Source organism: Geotrypetes seraphini, chromosome 7 (assembly GCF_902459505.1).
Source record: "Geotrypetes seraphini chromosome 7, aGeoSer1.1, whole genome shotgun sequence".
In the NCBI taxonomy this organism is placed as follows: Eukaryota; Metazoa; Chordata; class Amphibia; order Gymnophiona; family Dermophiidae; genus Geotrypetes; species Geotrypetes seraphini.
This window is the reverse complement of record NC_047090.1, coordinates 45,218,131-45,234,656: the sequence shown is the minus strand read 5'-3', so window position 1 is coordinate 45,234,656 and position 16,526 is coordinate 45,218,131. Positions and strand designations below refer to the sequence as shown.

General features: G+C 39.6%; 1 protein-coding gene across 11 annotated transcripts in view; it reads right to left on the bottom strand.

Annotated features, from left to right (window-relative positions):
- Window positions 1-16,526, bottom strand: part of ERC1 (ELKS/RAB6-interacting/CAST family member 1) — a 509,833-nt gene that overhangs the window by 58,247 nt on the left and 435,060 nt on the right. For 3 of the 11 annotated variants that reach the window (XM_033952319.1, XM_033952320.1, XM_033952321.1), the window contains one exon: window positions 14,828-14,894. The exons of the other annotated variants lie outside the window; for them this stretch is intronic. In XM_033952319.1, the coding sequence (XP_033808210.1) occupies window positions 14,868-14,894 (27 nt within the window). In that variant the 3' untranslated portion in view covers window positions 14,828-14,867. Of the gene's footprint in view, window positions 1-14,827; window positions 14,895-16,526 lie in introns of those variants that run through there. 11 annotated transcript variants of the gene reach the window in all.

Here is a 16,526-nt window from a genome sequence, read left to right as displayed (position 1 = left end):
ATAGAATATTTATGTTTATAAAAAAACGACTACTCTATTATCATTCAGAGATCATAATAGACGCCTTGGGGCGCAAAATAGCACCAAATTATAAAGATATGAAGGCTGTAGCTGAAATAATGCTCTATGTGTCAACATTAGAATTTTAAATTTGATCCTAAATTCCATTGGTAACCAATGGAATTTTAAATACAAAGGTGTCACGTGATCACAAATATATGCCCGGCCTATTAATCTAATTGCGGTATTTTGCACTGTTTGTAAGCGCTTTACCTGTCCTAACCCAATACCTGCATATACTAAATTACCACAATTTAACTTTGATAATACAAAGGCATGAATTAATGTGTGCAGTGATTTCTCATCCAAGCAATTTCGAATGGCTCTAAGCTATTTTAGTGCCCCAAAACCTTTAGCAACCACGATTGAAACCTGCTCCTGAAAATGAGGTTACATAACATAGCATAGCAATTATTATATAATAAATTTATGAGTATGTTGACTTTAGGAACTCAGTCTTTGTGCTGAACTGAACCTCAAACTTCATGTGTTTCTGGGACCAATATAGATAAAATTAACAGATCTTCAGACACAATGAGAAAATGATTCTAATATCTAATGCTATTAAATTCAAAATAATCTTACACCAATCAGATTTAATGTACTACAGCTCCTAGAACTAGTAACTAGGGAACATCAGTGAGCTCAACAGATGATTCTGAGTTAGTCCAATTGGTTTAATCCTTGAATAGTAAAAGAAACAAAAGGTAATTCAAGACATTAACAATCATTTTTTGCCCTGTTACTCTGACTAACTAGATAAGAGGGGTTTTGTATCACTGTATATATGCATCAGATATACAACTAGATCAATCATATTGTAAATGAACAGGAAAGAGCTGGGACTGTAACTAATTTATTACTGAAAATGGGCTATTCTGCCCAGTATCCCCTTCCCCCGGAAAAAACAAACTGTGTCCCTTGTTTCAAAACTTAGGATTAGTATGTTCACATGGGTTCTGTTTTCAATGGAAGAAAAAGTCCTGTTTACAAGTACTTTGTCACCAAGTCTGAAGAGCCACAGAAAGAAACCAGTCATCTGTTTTGAATGTTTTTGGTTTTTTTTAAGGCCTTTATAGCTATGCTTTTCTTTGATCTCCTAGGGTACTAGGAAGACAGTGATAAAATCCAGCTATACCTCAATCAAGTGCATTCATTTAATTCAGAACAGAATTGTAAACTCCACATGCCACTGGAGATCTGGTTGGAAAATGCAGTCTCTTATTTAAGGATCAGAGGAAGAGGAGAGGAATCACGTTGATATAAAGATCACTCATTTAATTTTAGGCAGACTTAAGTCTGAGGTAACTAGGCTTATGTACAACAGGAAATATTTCCAAAGATAGCAATTACAAACTGAGAAGAGCAGAATCAATGTACAAATGAGGAGATGACAATTTTAAATATAGATCATGAATGAACAAACCAAATTTAAGAATAGGTTCTCTGAACTGAAAGGGAAGAAATCTAGCAAATATAAAAATGGGAATTGCTTATGTATGTGAAGGTCAGGGGAATGTGGGATATCAACAATATCCAATCTGAAAATGGAAGACCTTTTCTAACTCTAATTATTATGATCTACACCCTGAAGGTCATGCCTTAAAACTGAATTCACAATAAAATGTAGAGCTCCTTAAAATGCTAAATAATGAAGGATCCACAAAACACCAGCACACAGCCTTAGTAGGGTAATCAATGGCACAGCAATTACTGGAATACATGATTTCTTTACATAATGTATTGTGAAGGCACTATCCTGATGAAAATGAATTTTTATAAAGAATATGTGCTGGAAGATCATGGGGTCATTAGGTGTAGGTCAGAGGAGGCTTATATTATGAATGAGGAAAAGTGTCAATAGTTTCTAAATGAGTAATATAAACATGCAGTTTGGATACGGTCCCTTCTACCCCTGACAGCAAACAGAAGTGGACAGAGTTAGATCAGGGAAAAGAAAGCACACAAAATGATTCATTTTTGATTCATCAGGTGTGTTTTTGGGTACCTCATACCTGCTTCGGTTGAGCATCCTGTTTGAAAAATATCTACCATAAAGTCTAGCCAGTAACATCCTCATGTTCCAAATTAGTGGAGTTCCCATTGATGCACAATCCTACACCAAATCATCACATAAGGGACATAGACTGTGCAAGTCTGTCCAGTACTTGCTTTAGCTCTTTAATTTACATTCTTTGTTTTCTAATTAAAGATCCTCTATGTTTATCCTACGCTTTTTTGAATTCCATCACCGTTTTCCTCTCCACCACTTCCTTCGGGAGGGCATTTCAGGCATCTATTACCCTCGCCTTAAAAAAATAATTTCCTAACATTGCTCCTGAGTCTTCCTCCCCGCAACCTCAAATTATGCCCTCTAGTTTTACCATTTTCTCTTCTTTGGAAAAGATTTGGTTTTATATTAATACCTTTCAAGTATTTAAATATCTGTATCATTTCTTCCCTGTTCCTCCTCTCCTCCAGTGTATACATATTTTAGGTCTTCCAATCTCTTCTCATTCTTCTTTTGGTTCAAACCCCTTATCATTTTCATCGCCTTTCTCTGGACCGCTTCAAATCTTTTTATATCCTTCACCAGATTCGGCCTCCAAAACTGAACACAGTACTCCAAGTACGGCCTCACTAACTACCTGTACAGGGGCATCAATACCTTCCTTCTCCTGGTTATTCCTCTTTCTATACAGCCTAGCATCCTTCTGGCTATAGCCACCACCTTATCACACTGTTTAGATGCCTTTAGATCCTCAGACACAATCACCCCAAGGTCCCTCTCTTCGTCAGGGCTTATCAGCCTATCACCTCCCAGCATATACGGTTCCCTCGGATTTCTATCCCCCAAATGCATCACTCTGCACTTCTTCGCATTAAATTTTAGTTGCCAGACATTAGACCATTCTTCTAATTTTTGCAGATCCTTTTTCATGTTTTCCATTCCCTCCAGGGAAAACTGGTGGAAAACTGAAATGCTCTCCCGGAGGCTGTCATAAGGGAAAACACCCTCCAGGGATTCAAGACAAAATTCGACAAGTTCCTACTGAACAAGGACATACGCTGGTAGGGCTAGTCTCAGTTAGGGCGCTGGTCTTTGACCAAAAGGGCCGCCGCGTGAGTGGACTATTGGGCATGATGGACCGCTGGTCTGACCCAGCAGCGGCATTTCTTATGTTCTTATAAATCTTGGTATCATCCGTAAAAAGGCTAACCTTACCTTCTAACCCTTCAGCGATGTCGCTCACAAACATATTAAACAGAATCAGTCCCAGCACTGATCCCTGAGGCACTCCACTAGTCACCTTTCCCTCCTTCGAGCGAATTCCATTAACCACCACCCTCTGGCGTCTGTCCGTCAACCAGCTTCTAATCCAGTTCACGATTTTGGGCCCTAACTTCAACCCATGGAGTTTGTTTAAGAGCCTCCTATGAGGAACCGTGTCAAAGGCTTAACTGAAATCTAAGTAAATTACATCTAGCGTACATCCTTGATCCAATTTTCTGGTCACCCAGTCAAAGAATTCAATCAGATTTGTTTGGCACAATTTACCTTTAGTAAATCCATGTTGCCTCGGATCTTGTAATCCAGCCGGAGGACACAACATTTAAAAAAAAAAAAAAAAAGGCCCAGCGCCCGCACCAGCACAGACCAGCCAGATCGGGACCGGCGTGGGAGCCCTGCTCCGCCCCCCCCGATCCAGCCGGAGGACACAACATTTAAAAAGGCCCAGCGCCAACGAAGGCGCACAACATAGGTGCCTGCGCCTTAGCGAGCGCCTCGTGGAGCACCTGCGGGGAGCACCTGTGCAAATGTATTATTGGTAACGACAGAAAACCAACATAACAATCAATACTGGAAGGAATTACAAAAAACCAACAAACATGAAGTTCTTATTGATCCTATTGATTTATTTATTAAGCAATAACGTTAGAGACGTTATATCACTCTATCCAAAACTTCACTCCGTTCACGATCCTGACACACCCATTAGGCTCCTAACTAACCAACAGGAAGAAAGAGTAAATCATATTAAAATAATCACAAGTAACAGTAGACCTCACCGCACCCTCAAAAAAAGGACAAGGGAAATAAAACCCATCAAAATCACTACACCCACCATACCCATCACAACTACCTCTGTTCCCTGCGCTTACCTCAATACTAGATCAGTAAGGAACAAAGCTTTCTTAATCAAAGATTGGATCATCAGCAAGAAGTTAGCCTGCCTCTTTCTAACGGAAACATGGCTACTGTCCGAAGAGGATCCAATACTAAACGACCTAATACCAGATAACTACAAAATTCACATGTTAAACCGTGAAGACAGAAGAGGGGGAGGACTGGCAGTCATCCTCAAGGAAGAACTTAAACTTGAATTAGTAGATTCCTAGATAACCAACCAATTAGAAACACTAGCATGCAAAATTAGGAACAAAGACCTAGAAGTGTACCTCTCTTGTATTCTATTTTATGTTCCGCCAAAATGCTGGTCAAAGGCCAGAGAGGACTTCTATGAATTCATTCTACATAATTCAATCACACCGTCTTACAATATTATAGCAGGAGACGTAAACCTACATTTAGAGAACGAGGACAATCTCGACACAAAAGATTTAAAAAACTTCCTATCCTCACTCAACTTCATTCTCCCTTCATCCACACAAACCCATGAAAAAGGCCACCAGTTAGACTTGGTAGCTATGTCCTCAAAAGAAATCCTAAATCCCACTATTTCTATATCCGACGGCATCTGGAACCACGACATCTGGTCCGATCATTTCACCTATTACTTTAACTTAATCTGGAACCAACCAAAAGAAAAAACTCACCCAAAGATAAAAAAAGAACATTTCACAAGGGGCCACATCAACCCAGAGGAATACTGGGCTCATTACGAATCGCGAGAGGAGATAAACGAAGAGGATGAGTTCTGGGAACAGTGGATGAAAACAAGCACATCCATCTTAGACAAAATAGCCCCTAAACAAAACAGAACAAACCGCTCAAATAAATATAATAACTGGTTCGACTCCGAACTATTAAAAATGAAACAATCAATAAGACGACTAGAAAGGATCTGGAACAAAACAGGAGAAATAACAGACAGGAACAATTGGAGATCAAACATAAAGGACTACAAACAACTGATAAAAGAAAAAAGAAAAACATTCTACTCATCCAAAATACATACATCCAACACGAGTTCTAAAGGAATCAACACTCATGAATCGTTCAACCTGGTCAAAAACTTATTCGACACCACACGTCACAGTCAATCCATACACGAAATAAAACTTCCATCAGCAGACGATCTAGCACAACACTTCGACTCAAAAATTGTGAACCTAAGGAACAACTGCCCAACAAACAATACAGATGAACATCAAACAGCCAACATACATGAAAATGAAATACCAGTGGACATGTTTTGGAACTCCTTTCAGGATCTAGAATGGAATAACTTCACAAAACTTTACAACAAATATACTAAATCAAACTGCATTCTAGATCCCTGTCCCCCCAACATTATGAAAGCAGCCCCATTAGACTTTAAACTAACACTGTGGAGTCATATGTCCAATAATCTCAAAAACGGAAAATTCCTAACGAAAAACGGTCACATTATAATCACCCCAATTCCAAAAAATCATAAACAACACCTAACATCAGCAACCAACTATAGACCGGTAGCATCCATTCCATTTTTCGTAAAAATAATGGAAGGTTTAGTACACACCCACTGATGGACTACCTTGATCAATTCTCACTACTACATGAAACCCAGTCTGGCTTCAGACCTCTATTCAGTACTGAGACGGTGATTGCAGCGACCCTAGAATACTTACGCAACTTATTCAGCAAAGGCCATAACGCCTTAATCATGCAATTCGACATGAGCTTGGCCTTTGGCTTGGTGGATCACGAAAAATTGCTACAATGTCTAGACGCAATCGGCATCGGAGGTGAGGTACTTGACTGGTTCCGAGGATTCCTTACGACCCGCACCTATCAAGTACGCTTCAACTGCAACCTCTCTAAAATATGGAGAAACCCATCAGGCGTTCCACAGGGGTCCCCACTATCCCCACTACTCTTCAACGTCTATATATCTTCACTAGGCATGCAGCTGGCCCAGCGAGGTATAAAAGTATTCAGTTACGCAGATGACTTCACAATTATTATCCCGTTTAATGAGTCTCCCTCCGAAATTACCCCATAACAACAGAAGCGCTAAACCTGATGGAACAATGGACCACAGAATTCAAACTGAAGCTCAATTCAGACAAAACTAAATTCTTTATAGCCTCACCACACGCACATAATACGACAAAATCATTACGCATTAACAATCTTAACTACCCCATTCAACCAACGATGAAGGTTCTGGGGGTAATACTAGACCAAGGTCTAACTATGAAAGACCATGTGGACTCCCTAATCAAAAAAGGGTTTTTCACTCTCTGGAAACTTAGGTCCATTAGAGCATACTTCAACGCTTCAGCTTTCAGAATTCTAGTACAATCCCTAATACTAAACCACCTTGATTATTGCAACATTACCCATCTGGCAATCTCCCAGAAGCAAATGCAGAGACTACAACTAATACAAAACGCAGCAGTCAGGCTGATTTTTGGGCTGAAAAAGTCCGATCACATAACCCCTTCCTACCGACTCCTGCACTGGCTGCCAATGGAGGCATGAACGAAGTTCAAGCTGGGATGTCTCTGCTTCAAGGTATTACATGGTCTAGCCCCTAAATACATAACAGACCTCTTCTCATTCCCAACCAACAGACATGAGAGAAGAACACACCTGAAATTCGTCTCCCCACCGGCTAGAGGATGCAAATATAAGAGATACCATCAACAACTTCTATCGTATCAAGCAGCCTTATGGGGCAAAGACTTAGAAAAACTAATTACACACACAAACAAATATGGAGAATTTAGGAAACACCTAAAAACTTACCTGTTCTCGAAATACCTAGGGAACGAACCAGGACAATAGCCCCCCTTCGTAATACCATCCCAAAACCGAACTTGTAAACTGTTAACCCCTAATCACTAACTATGAATACTCCATTCAATTTACGGAATTTTTCTAATTCTTTGTAAGCCGCATGGCCCTGCAGCATACGAACTGTTGTTATCACGATTAATGTAGTTATAATCAGATGTACACTGCTATACTCTGTAATTCGCTGTCTGTACAGTTTCTCTTTATTGTAAACCGCCTAGAAGTCGCAAGATTGTTGGCGGTATATAAGAATAAAGTTATTATTATTATTATTATTAGATTCTAAGATTTTCACTATCCTTTCCTTCAGCAACATTTCCATTATTTTACCAATAACTGAAGTGAGGCTTACCGGTCTGTAATTTCCCACTTCATCTCTGCAACCACTTTTGTGACGAGGGACCACATCCACTCTTCTCCAGTCCCATGGAACCTCTCCCATCTCTATAGATCTATTGAACAAATCTTTAAGAGGACCCGCCAGAACCTCTCGGAACTCCCTCAATGTCCTGGGATGGATCCCGTCTGGTCCCACAGCTTTGTTTATCTTCAATTTTTCAAGTTATCATATACGCTTTCTTCTGTGAACGGTGCAGTATCCATTCCATTCTCAGGTGTAACTTTGCTGACCAATTGCAGTCCTTCATGTTTTTCTTCTGTGAACACCGAACAGAAGTATTTGTTTAGCACGTTTGCTTTTTCCTCATCACTCTCCACATAGCGGTTCGTACCTTCTTTCAGTCTCGTAATTCCATTTTTTGTTTTCCTCCTTTCACTAATATACCTGAAAAAATTTTTGTCTCCCTTTCTTATATTTATAGCCATTTGCTCCTCCACTTGCGCTTTCGCCAGACGTATCTCTCCACTTGATCATATGACTGGTCCATGCAGTTTACAATTACAAAAACAAAAGGAACTCCATATAAAAATAGGAAAGACCTACCATTAAGATATAAATACCAACAATCTAACAATAAAAACCACGCAAAATGCACACACACACACACACACAAGAAAAAAGGGACCCAGCATACTGGCATCAATTCCAATTCTTTGAAAAAACATCTTTAATAAGCTCTTAAATGATTTAAAGTTGACCTCAAGCCGGAGGACTCGCGGAAGCTGATTCCAAAACTTAGGTGCAATAAAATAAAAAGCCTTATTTCTGGTTGATTCCCAGCTTGCCCATTTTACTGAGGGAAGTTTTAACTTATTGCCTTGAAGAGATCTAGGTGTTCTCATAGGTGTATATAAAGTGGTAACAGTATGAAGGTTATCCAGACACTGTATGAACAAAGTTCTGTGTGTTTAGCATAAGAATTTTAAATTGGAAGCCAGTGAAATTGGAGAAAAAGTGGAGTGACCCTGTCGTACTTAAAAAAAATAAAATCCTAAGACCTTAAGTGTGGTATTTTGAACCGTTTGCAATCATCTAATATTATTTTTTGAAATGCCCATGCATACAACATTACAATAATCATGTTTTGAAATTAGAAACACATGGATCAAGGTATGTATATTCTTTTCTTCAAATAAACCTCTGAGAACATGTAAGGTTCTCAGGGCATGAAAATAAGATCTAACCAAAGCAGAAACTTGATCATCAAAAGTTAATTGAAAGTCAACTCTAATGCCTAAGTATCTAAACTTCTGCACAGCAGGTATTGTTTTCACACCATTAGTTAAATTTTGAGAAGGTTAAGGATAATGGCCTGAAATCCAACAAGATATACATAGAAATATACATAGTAGATGACGGCAGATAAAGACCCGAATGGTCCATCCAGTCTGCCCAATTGAGTCCCTTCACTTTATTGCAGATACATTTCTCAATGTATAGCACAAGTTTGTTGGGTAAGCCATTTTGCTACCGCAGTCAAACCATCATTAATTACTCCTAAATTTAATTGGATCAATTTTTGCTGCGATTAAAATATCATTTGCATAACAATACACTCTTAGTCCGAACTCCTTAATAATAGTTAATAAAGAAACAATGAAGATATAAAACAAGATCCTTGGGGAGCTCCATACTCAAGATGAAAGATTTTGTGGGAATTTGAGAAATTCACAGATAAAGTTCTGTCTGTTAAATAAGTCTTAAAATATTGTAACATAATCAAAGTTACACTTATAGATCTTAATCTATTAATTAGCAATTGATGGCCCACATGATCAAAGGCTGATGCCATATCTATAGACACCGCAAGTACTAAACAACCCGCTTCTAAGAATTCCAAAGTTTCACTTAGAAAAGAGCACATGATCGTCTCTATGCTGTGGTCTATACAAAACCCGGACTGTCGGGGATGTAATACATTTGTTTTTCAACAAAATCCAAGAGCTGTACCATGTCCAGCCATGTTCCGCTTCCAGCTCAGTCCTGTTCCGTACCCAGCCCCACTCCACAGAAACCTCCCCGAGCTCAGGGATGCTTCTGGAGGGCCTCTGCACATGTTGATGTGATGATGTCGCATGCATGTGGCCCTGAGTGTGGGGATTTCCAAAACCCGGACAAACTGCTGGGTTTTGGAAATCCCTCCGGGCACCCGGACAATCCTCTAAAAAGAGGATATGTCCAGGTTTTCCCAGATGTCTGGTAACCCTAAGAATATTTCCAAGACACAAGAAAAAGTCCTTGTTCCAGACTCAGATTAATCATTTTCAATAAAAATGGTAAAAGACAATGCCCGTCCAATTTTGATCCAAGCTAATGGAATTGGATCATGAAAAGTACATAGATTTTTAGTTTTGGATACTACGAGTATTTTTAATAATTGAGCTAAAGAACTCAATGCAAAAAAAAAATCTAGTCTAGACCTGAGTGGGCTTATTAAATCTTCTCTAGTCTCTTGAGTTACCAAACCCCCTGTTTGAAAGATTTCGTGCAAAGTACAAATCTTATGTTTAAAAAATGTTCTCCGCCTCTCTTCCAGCCAGCTTGGATTGATTCTCCTTCATGACTCTAAGGTCTTCAGCTTTTCACATTGAATGGGTTCCTGAAGGGACTTTTTACTTCTGAAACCAGGCTTGGTAGAACCCAGCCCAGAGAACAAGGTCTTTAATCCAATTTTTCCTGGACCTGCTGACATCGGAAGGACATATCTTTTCTCCAATTCAAGCTAAGTTTTACTTCTTGTGGAGTTGGCTGGGGGGTTCTTAGAGTGGTGTTTTGGCCTCCCTGTATTGTGTGTTTCACTTTTGATCCACTGTATAATTTTGATCGTATAATTTTGATTATTTAATTTGGTTAAGCACACGGGTGATATCCAGTGATGGTGTGCAGGTGGTGGCTTCCCGCCGCTACTTTGTTGTATTAAGCGCTGGAGGTTCTCCTCCCCTCGCTAATCCTTCACACTGAGGATATCCCCTTATCACTAATTATATCTCTATTTGGTTTATAGGGTGTTTTTATTCTGCCTCCAGGGTTGGCCAGACACCTCACTAAGAACCTATTGACTGCACTGCCTTTTTGTTTGTATCTTTGTAAGTTCCTCTGGCAGAATCTTTTGGAGTTTTCAAGTTGTTAAAAAATGTACCCAACATAATTGGGGCAGGAACCTGCAAGTGTTATTTCAAGTTTCAAGTTTATAGTCTATATGTATGTAGGGTAACAATCAAGATTCGAGCCTATTGTTCTAATAGCAAAGAGGTAAATTCTCAGGAAATGAAGAAAAGAGAGGAGGAATAATATTTCGATCAATTTTCCTTAGAGTTTGAACTAAACATGGGGATGACGATGAAGGGGTCACTGGTAAAGTAGAGATCAACCTAAACAAAATTAACCGATGATCTGTCCAGAATAGGTCTGAATATGTAATAGATAAAAGTATTTGATTAGAAAAACTTGAAAAAATAAGATCAAGAATGTGACCAGCACTATGTGTTGGATGAGTGACCCATTGTGTCAATTCTGAAAGCTGAATCCCTAAGGAATTCGGTAAAAAAAGAAGTACGAATGTTCCTTAAATCAGCAAAATGAACATTAAAGCACTTTGAAAGGCATCCATGATCTTTCAATTTCTTCCAATTTCACATCTGGCAGGTTGAAATCTCCCAGCATCAGCACCTCCCCTTTCAGTTACAACTTTTGGATATCTGCATCTGGTTGCTCTGATTGTATCGTAGCTCTGTTGACAACTCCCATGTAGATACAGGTTCCATCTTCTCACCTATTTATAAGCTACCATTTAGGCACCCAAATGACATTTTCGTGAGCAAGTGTAAATGCCTAAATATCAGTGCTTTGTATGAATGCAGTTGGTACATAAATGTAAACAACTTATAACAGAACATGTACCGTATTTGCCGGCGTATAGGACGACTGGGCGTATAAGACGACCCCCCAACTTTTAGTTAAAAAATAGAGTTTTGTGTTATACTCGCCGTATAAGACGACCCCTTCTTCCTTCTCCACCCCTTTGTATTCCCCCATGTGCTTTCAGCGTTCTTCTCCCTCCTCTGTCTTCAAGTGCTTTCAGAGTCCTTCCCCCCCCCCTCCTGTCTTCACCATGGCATTTCAGCGTCCTTCTCCCCCCCCTCCTTCTCTACCGCCCCGGGTGCAGCACAGCCAGCCAGGTCCCCTTACTTTTGTGGCACTTCCCCGACCGACCGACCGACAACAGCCCGGGTCCGACAAACTTCCCTGCCCTTAACCGCGAATCTAAATTACCTTCTTACAGCTGCTGTAAGAAGGTAATTTAGATTCGCGGCTACAGGGCAGGGAGGATTGTCGGACCCGGGCTGTTATCGGTCGGTCGGGGAAGTGCCACAAAAGTAAGGGGACCTGGCCGGCTGTGCTGCAACCGGGGCGGGGCGGCCGCCCCTCTCTCTTGGTACCGCGAGGCTACTCTCCTTCTCCTTACCTGCCATGCCTGCAGCACAGAGCCGAACGGAAGTCTTCCCGACGTCAGCGCTGACGTCGGAGGGAGGGAGGGCTTTGTTTAAGCCCTCCCTCCCCTCCGACATCAGAGCTGACGTCGGGAAGACTTCCGTTCGGCTCTGTGTTGCAAGCAGAGAAGGTAGGGAGAAGAAGAGCCGCGCGACTGAGTACATCCAGCCCCGCAAGTAAGGGCATGTAAACTGTACCCGGCGTATAAGACGACCCCCGACTTTGGGGAGGATTTTAAGGTACTAAAAAGTCGTCTTATACGCCGGCAAATACGGTATATTTGAAAAACAGCATGGGCAATACACACTAAATCACATGTAGGGCATGGGAAAGGGGAAAGGAGTGTTCACTGTAATTAATCTGCATTATACAGCAAAAAAACATGGAACAGTTACTTATATTACTACTTACATTATATGCAGGCACTTTTTCTGTCCCTAATGGATTCACAATCAAAGGTTTTTTTTGTAATTGGGACAATGGTGGGTTAAGTGACTTACCCAAGGTCACAAGGAGCTATACTTTCAAAGATGCAATTAAATGCATCTGTGTTATCTGTTATGGTGTTAACACATATTAGCAGTTTGTCCTATGTTTTAACATCACGGCTGAGTCCCCCAAAATGCTGACTTTTCTCCGAAACTTCACTGTTGAGGTTTTGCACTTGATGCTATTGAAAACTGATGTTAATGAGCTTTTGCACGCAAAACATCGCTGCACTTTTACTTTCTATACACCATGAAGTGTGAAGTGACTTTGCCCAAAATCCTAAAGACACATCAACAGAATTTAAAGCCTGGCTTTTTCAGTTCTCAGTCAACTACTCTAACCATTAGGCTACTACTCTGCTCCATTTTCGATGAATTAAAGAAGTCCTTGATGGGACAAGAAGGCAGCCCAAGTTAGGATTTTTCTGTTCTGTGACTAGCAAGCTTTACATTCTGAAATCCATAATTATGTAAATCCTTGAAAAGACCATGGAAACCTACTAAAACAACATTTATCCACCATTAACAATTATTTACCAGAAATCCTACATTGTCTCAGTTATTTAGAAGCCACAAGGGATGAGAAATAAATCTATCAGTAACAGGATTCATTTTACTGTTTGGGTATTACCAAGTGTTTTACAAAAATTAAACTCAACTTGAACAATTTCACATTTTATACTAACAAATTATCTTAGGGAGACATAACGAATCAAGAGAAAAGTGACACCATTATCAACATGAGGGAATCTGATCACCCAAGGCATGAAATTCAAGTTCTGCCCTTGATGGGTTCCTTCTTTCAGAAGATAAACTTGGAAATAGAGGGAAGGTGTTCAGGCTACTAGATTCATTTATTTAACAAATTTCTAACCAGTTGTTTCCGCACTGGTAACTGGAGAACATTGCAGGAAATAAAGAAACAAGCAAGCATAGCCTTATGTAGTTTTCTAGCACTGAAAAATTCTTGCCTAGTGCTTTCCCCGTTGAGGATCCTCTTCTTATCTTGATTTTAGAAAACTATTGAAGACCCAACTGTTTGAAAAATTTGTATCCTAACTGGTTGTTTCGTTTAATAATTCGATGCTTCCATCATGCAATGTATCTTTTTTAAATTGTATTTTTACTGTATGGTCGGTTCTTATTTGTTGTAATCCACTTAGAACCATTTTTTTAAATTGCATTTTTCTTTTAATCATACTTTCTACTGTAGGACCAATTCTTATTTATTGTATTTTGTTTTGAATTGTTTTTTCCTTTTAAAATTACTCTCCACTGTATGACTTATGCTTATTTGTTGTTATTTGTGCTTACACTTCCCCCTCCCCATTCGCGGTTCCTGCACTCGCGGTTTCATATAATCGCAATTTTTTCTGGGGAGGGAGAAAATAAAAAAAACAGTCAATGTAAAAAAAATCCATCTTTTTTTCCTCCCTGCCGCCTTCCCGGCCTTACCTGGTGGTCTAGAGGACTTTCGGGGCAGGAGCGATCTTCCTACGCTCCTGCCCCGTGCAGATCGCCATGAGGAAATGGCTGCTGGGAGTTCCCGTAGTCCCTACAGTCATTTCCTCATGGCGATCTGCATGGGGCAGGAGCGTAGTAAGATCTAGACCACCAGGTAAGGCCGGGAAGGCGGCAGGGAGGTGGGGGTGGGTCAGACCCGGATAATCACGTTTTTTTGGCATTCGCGGTCTGGCTCTGCCCGTATCCCCGCGAATGACGAGGGAGAAGTGTATTTATTTTTTGGTTAGGCGGTATATAAAAAAAAAATTATTATTATTACATATGAGTTAACCTGAAAGGACTATATTATATAAACTTCACTGTATTCTTAGGACTCTGGAAATTTGGAGGGCTAGTCAAAAGCTTTGGCAGGTTTGTTTCCCTCAATCCAATCTTTGTTTTAGTTCCAATAACTTAAGCATTTCAGACAAAAATATAGTATCAGTAAATATTTTAGGGCATATTTAATGACCACACGACATAGAAGAGTTGTTTTGAAAACACCTAAAATATGGAATTTATGAACAGATCAATGTCAGATCAGATGCGGCTGACAGTTAAAAATGTTGAATTGTGTTTTATAAAAGACAATAAAATTTTCACTTGCAGGCTGGCAATATAAATTTCTTCATCTTTAGGATTTTTTGTGCACTAACTTAATTACATGCCTTGAAAGTACTCCCATCAATTATAACAAAAAAATAAAAGTGATTCTAAATACAAAGAATTTTATGATGATTAGGTAAAAACAACCACCCCCTACATGCATTGTACAAAGAAAAATGAAAAACACCAGGAGCAAGACATGCAAGAGGATGTTGAAAAACATTTTTACAGTTAATGAAAACTGGTTCTCACCGTTCTGAACAAAATGGCTGAACTAAGAGCATCTGTTTGGCTATGCCCAAATACCCTCCTCATCATCCTATTGGTTGATAGATAAGAGGAGGAAATCCCAGTGCAGCATAGAAATGAAATAAAGTACCGGTTAGTATCATAAATATAGACAGAAGTATAGACACCAAGAGGTAAATGTTGGAAGTGGCATAGAACTCCACCTTCTATCTTTGCCACTTTACTGCATTCTAAAGGATTAGCTATGAATGTTTGACCTTTTAAAGTGCCCATTTATAATTTTTTTTTATTTATTCAAGTTTAACATTAATTAACAACCAAACGTCTTATGAAGTATAAGAAAACCATAATCTTAGTAGCCAAAAAACTACATCAAAATCAAGAAACACTACCACCCATATGGTTCTTTTTCAGTCCTCAGCTTCTAAAGAGAAGACACAATACACCATTTAAAGTGACCCATTTTTCAAAAAGAGAGTTGTATTGAATTACTTTCTTAATCTGCATCCTATAGATGAAATCTGTGAGAATTTGAGCCTTTGCCTATCAGATCACCCCATCTAATATTAGTAATTCAGAGCTGTGTTCCACATCATCAATCCCAATGGAAGCACCTACTCAACTGAATTAAATACCAGGAGCCTTATGCAATGCATGAAACCGAAGTCACTCAATAAGAAGATAAAATGATCTAATACTTATCTGTTAGGAGAATCACAATAGATGGCTACATTTCAAATAGAGACAGCTGCTAAACTGATTGCGGCAAGGAAATCAGCTGAGTGGCCGTAGCAGGGAACCCCTGAACCCCACTGCAAGCCAGCCACCAAGAGGAATGCCTATTCTCTCCCACCGCCACCCCTGAACCCCCTCCCATTGCCCACGGCAGAAAGGATGCCCACTCCCTCCTGCTGGAACATCCCCCCAAACATCCCTGACAAGAGTGATGCCCAACCCCTCCTTCTAACCAGGGGTACACCTTACCGCAAATCCCTAGGATTTTTAGAATTAGTAGTAGGAGCTGAAGGTCTGCCATATCGAATGCACTGGCTAGGTCAAATTATAAAATAAGAACTTGTTGACTGATGCTCATATATTTCCTTTTCTCAGCGGTCATTGTTCTTACCAGGGTTGCAGTGCTGTAGTGTTTTCTGAAGCCAGATTGTGTGGCATGTAGTTGACTGTAGTGTTCCTGGTATTCTGTGAATTGATTGGCTACCATACTTTCCGCTTTGAAGTTCTTAATAAGGCTCATGTCTCCTTTTTGGTCTTTTGGGATACGGGTAAGGATAATTTTTTCTAGTTGTCTAGGAAATTTTCCTTTTTCTAGTGAGCCAATCAACCAACCTAGCAAATGGTTATAGTAATTTTTGGATGGATATTTTTAGCAAATATTGGAGAAGCATTAGATGAGCATTGGGATTTGGTGTGTTTGTTTAAAATTAAGTTCACATTCTGTGATTGGGACTATGCTGTGCCAGTTTATTTGTGAAATGTCCTCTGTCTCTTTAAGGTCTGTAAAGTGACTTTTTTGTATTTATACACTGCTTATAGCCTAAGCAGTTTACATTCAAGTACTCAAGTATTTCTCCCTATTTGTTCTGGTGGGCTCACAATCTGACTGGAAATGTCCAGCTATCTTATTTGCTATCTTATCTGTTATTTTATTTGTAATATTGCCTAGAAATGTCCAGTTGTCTTA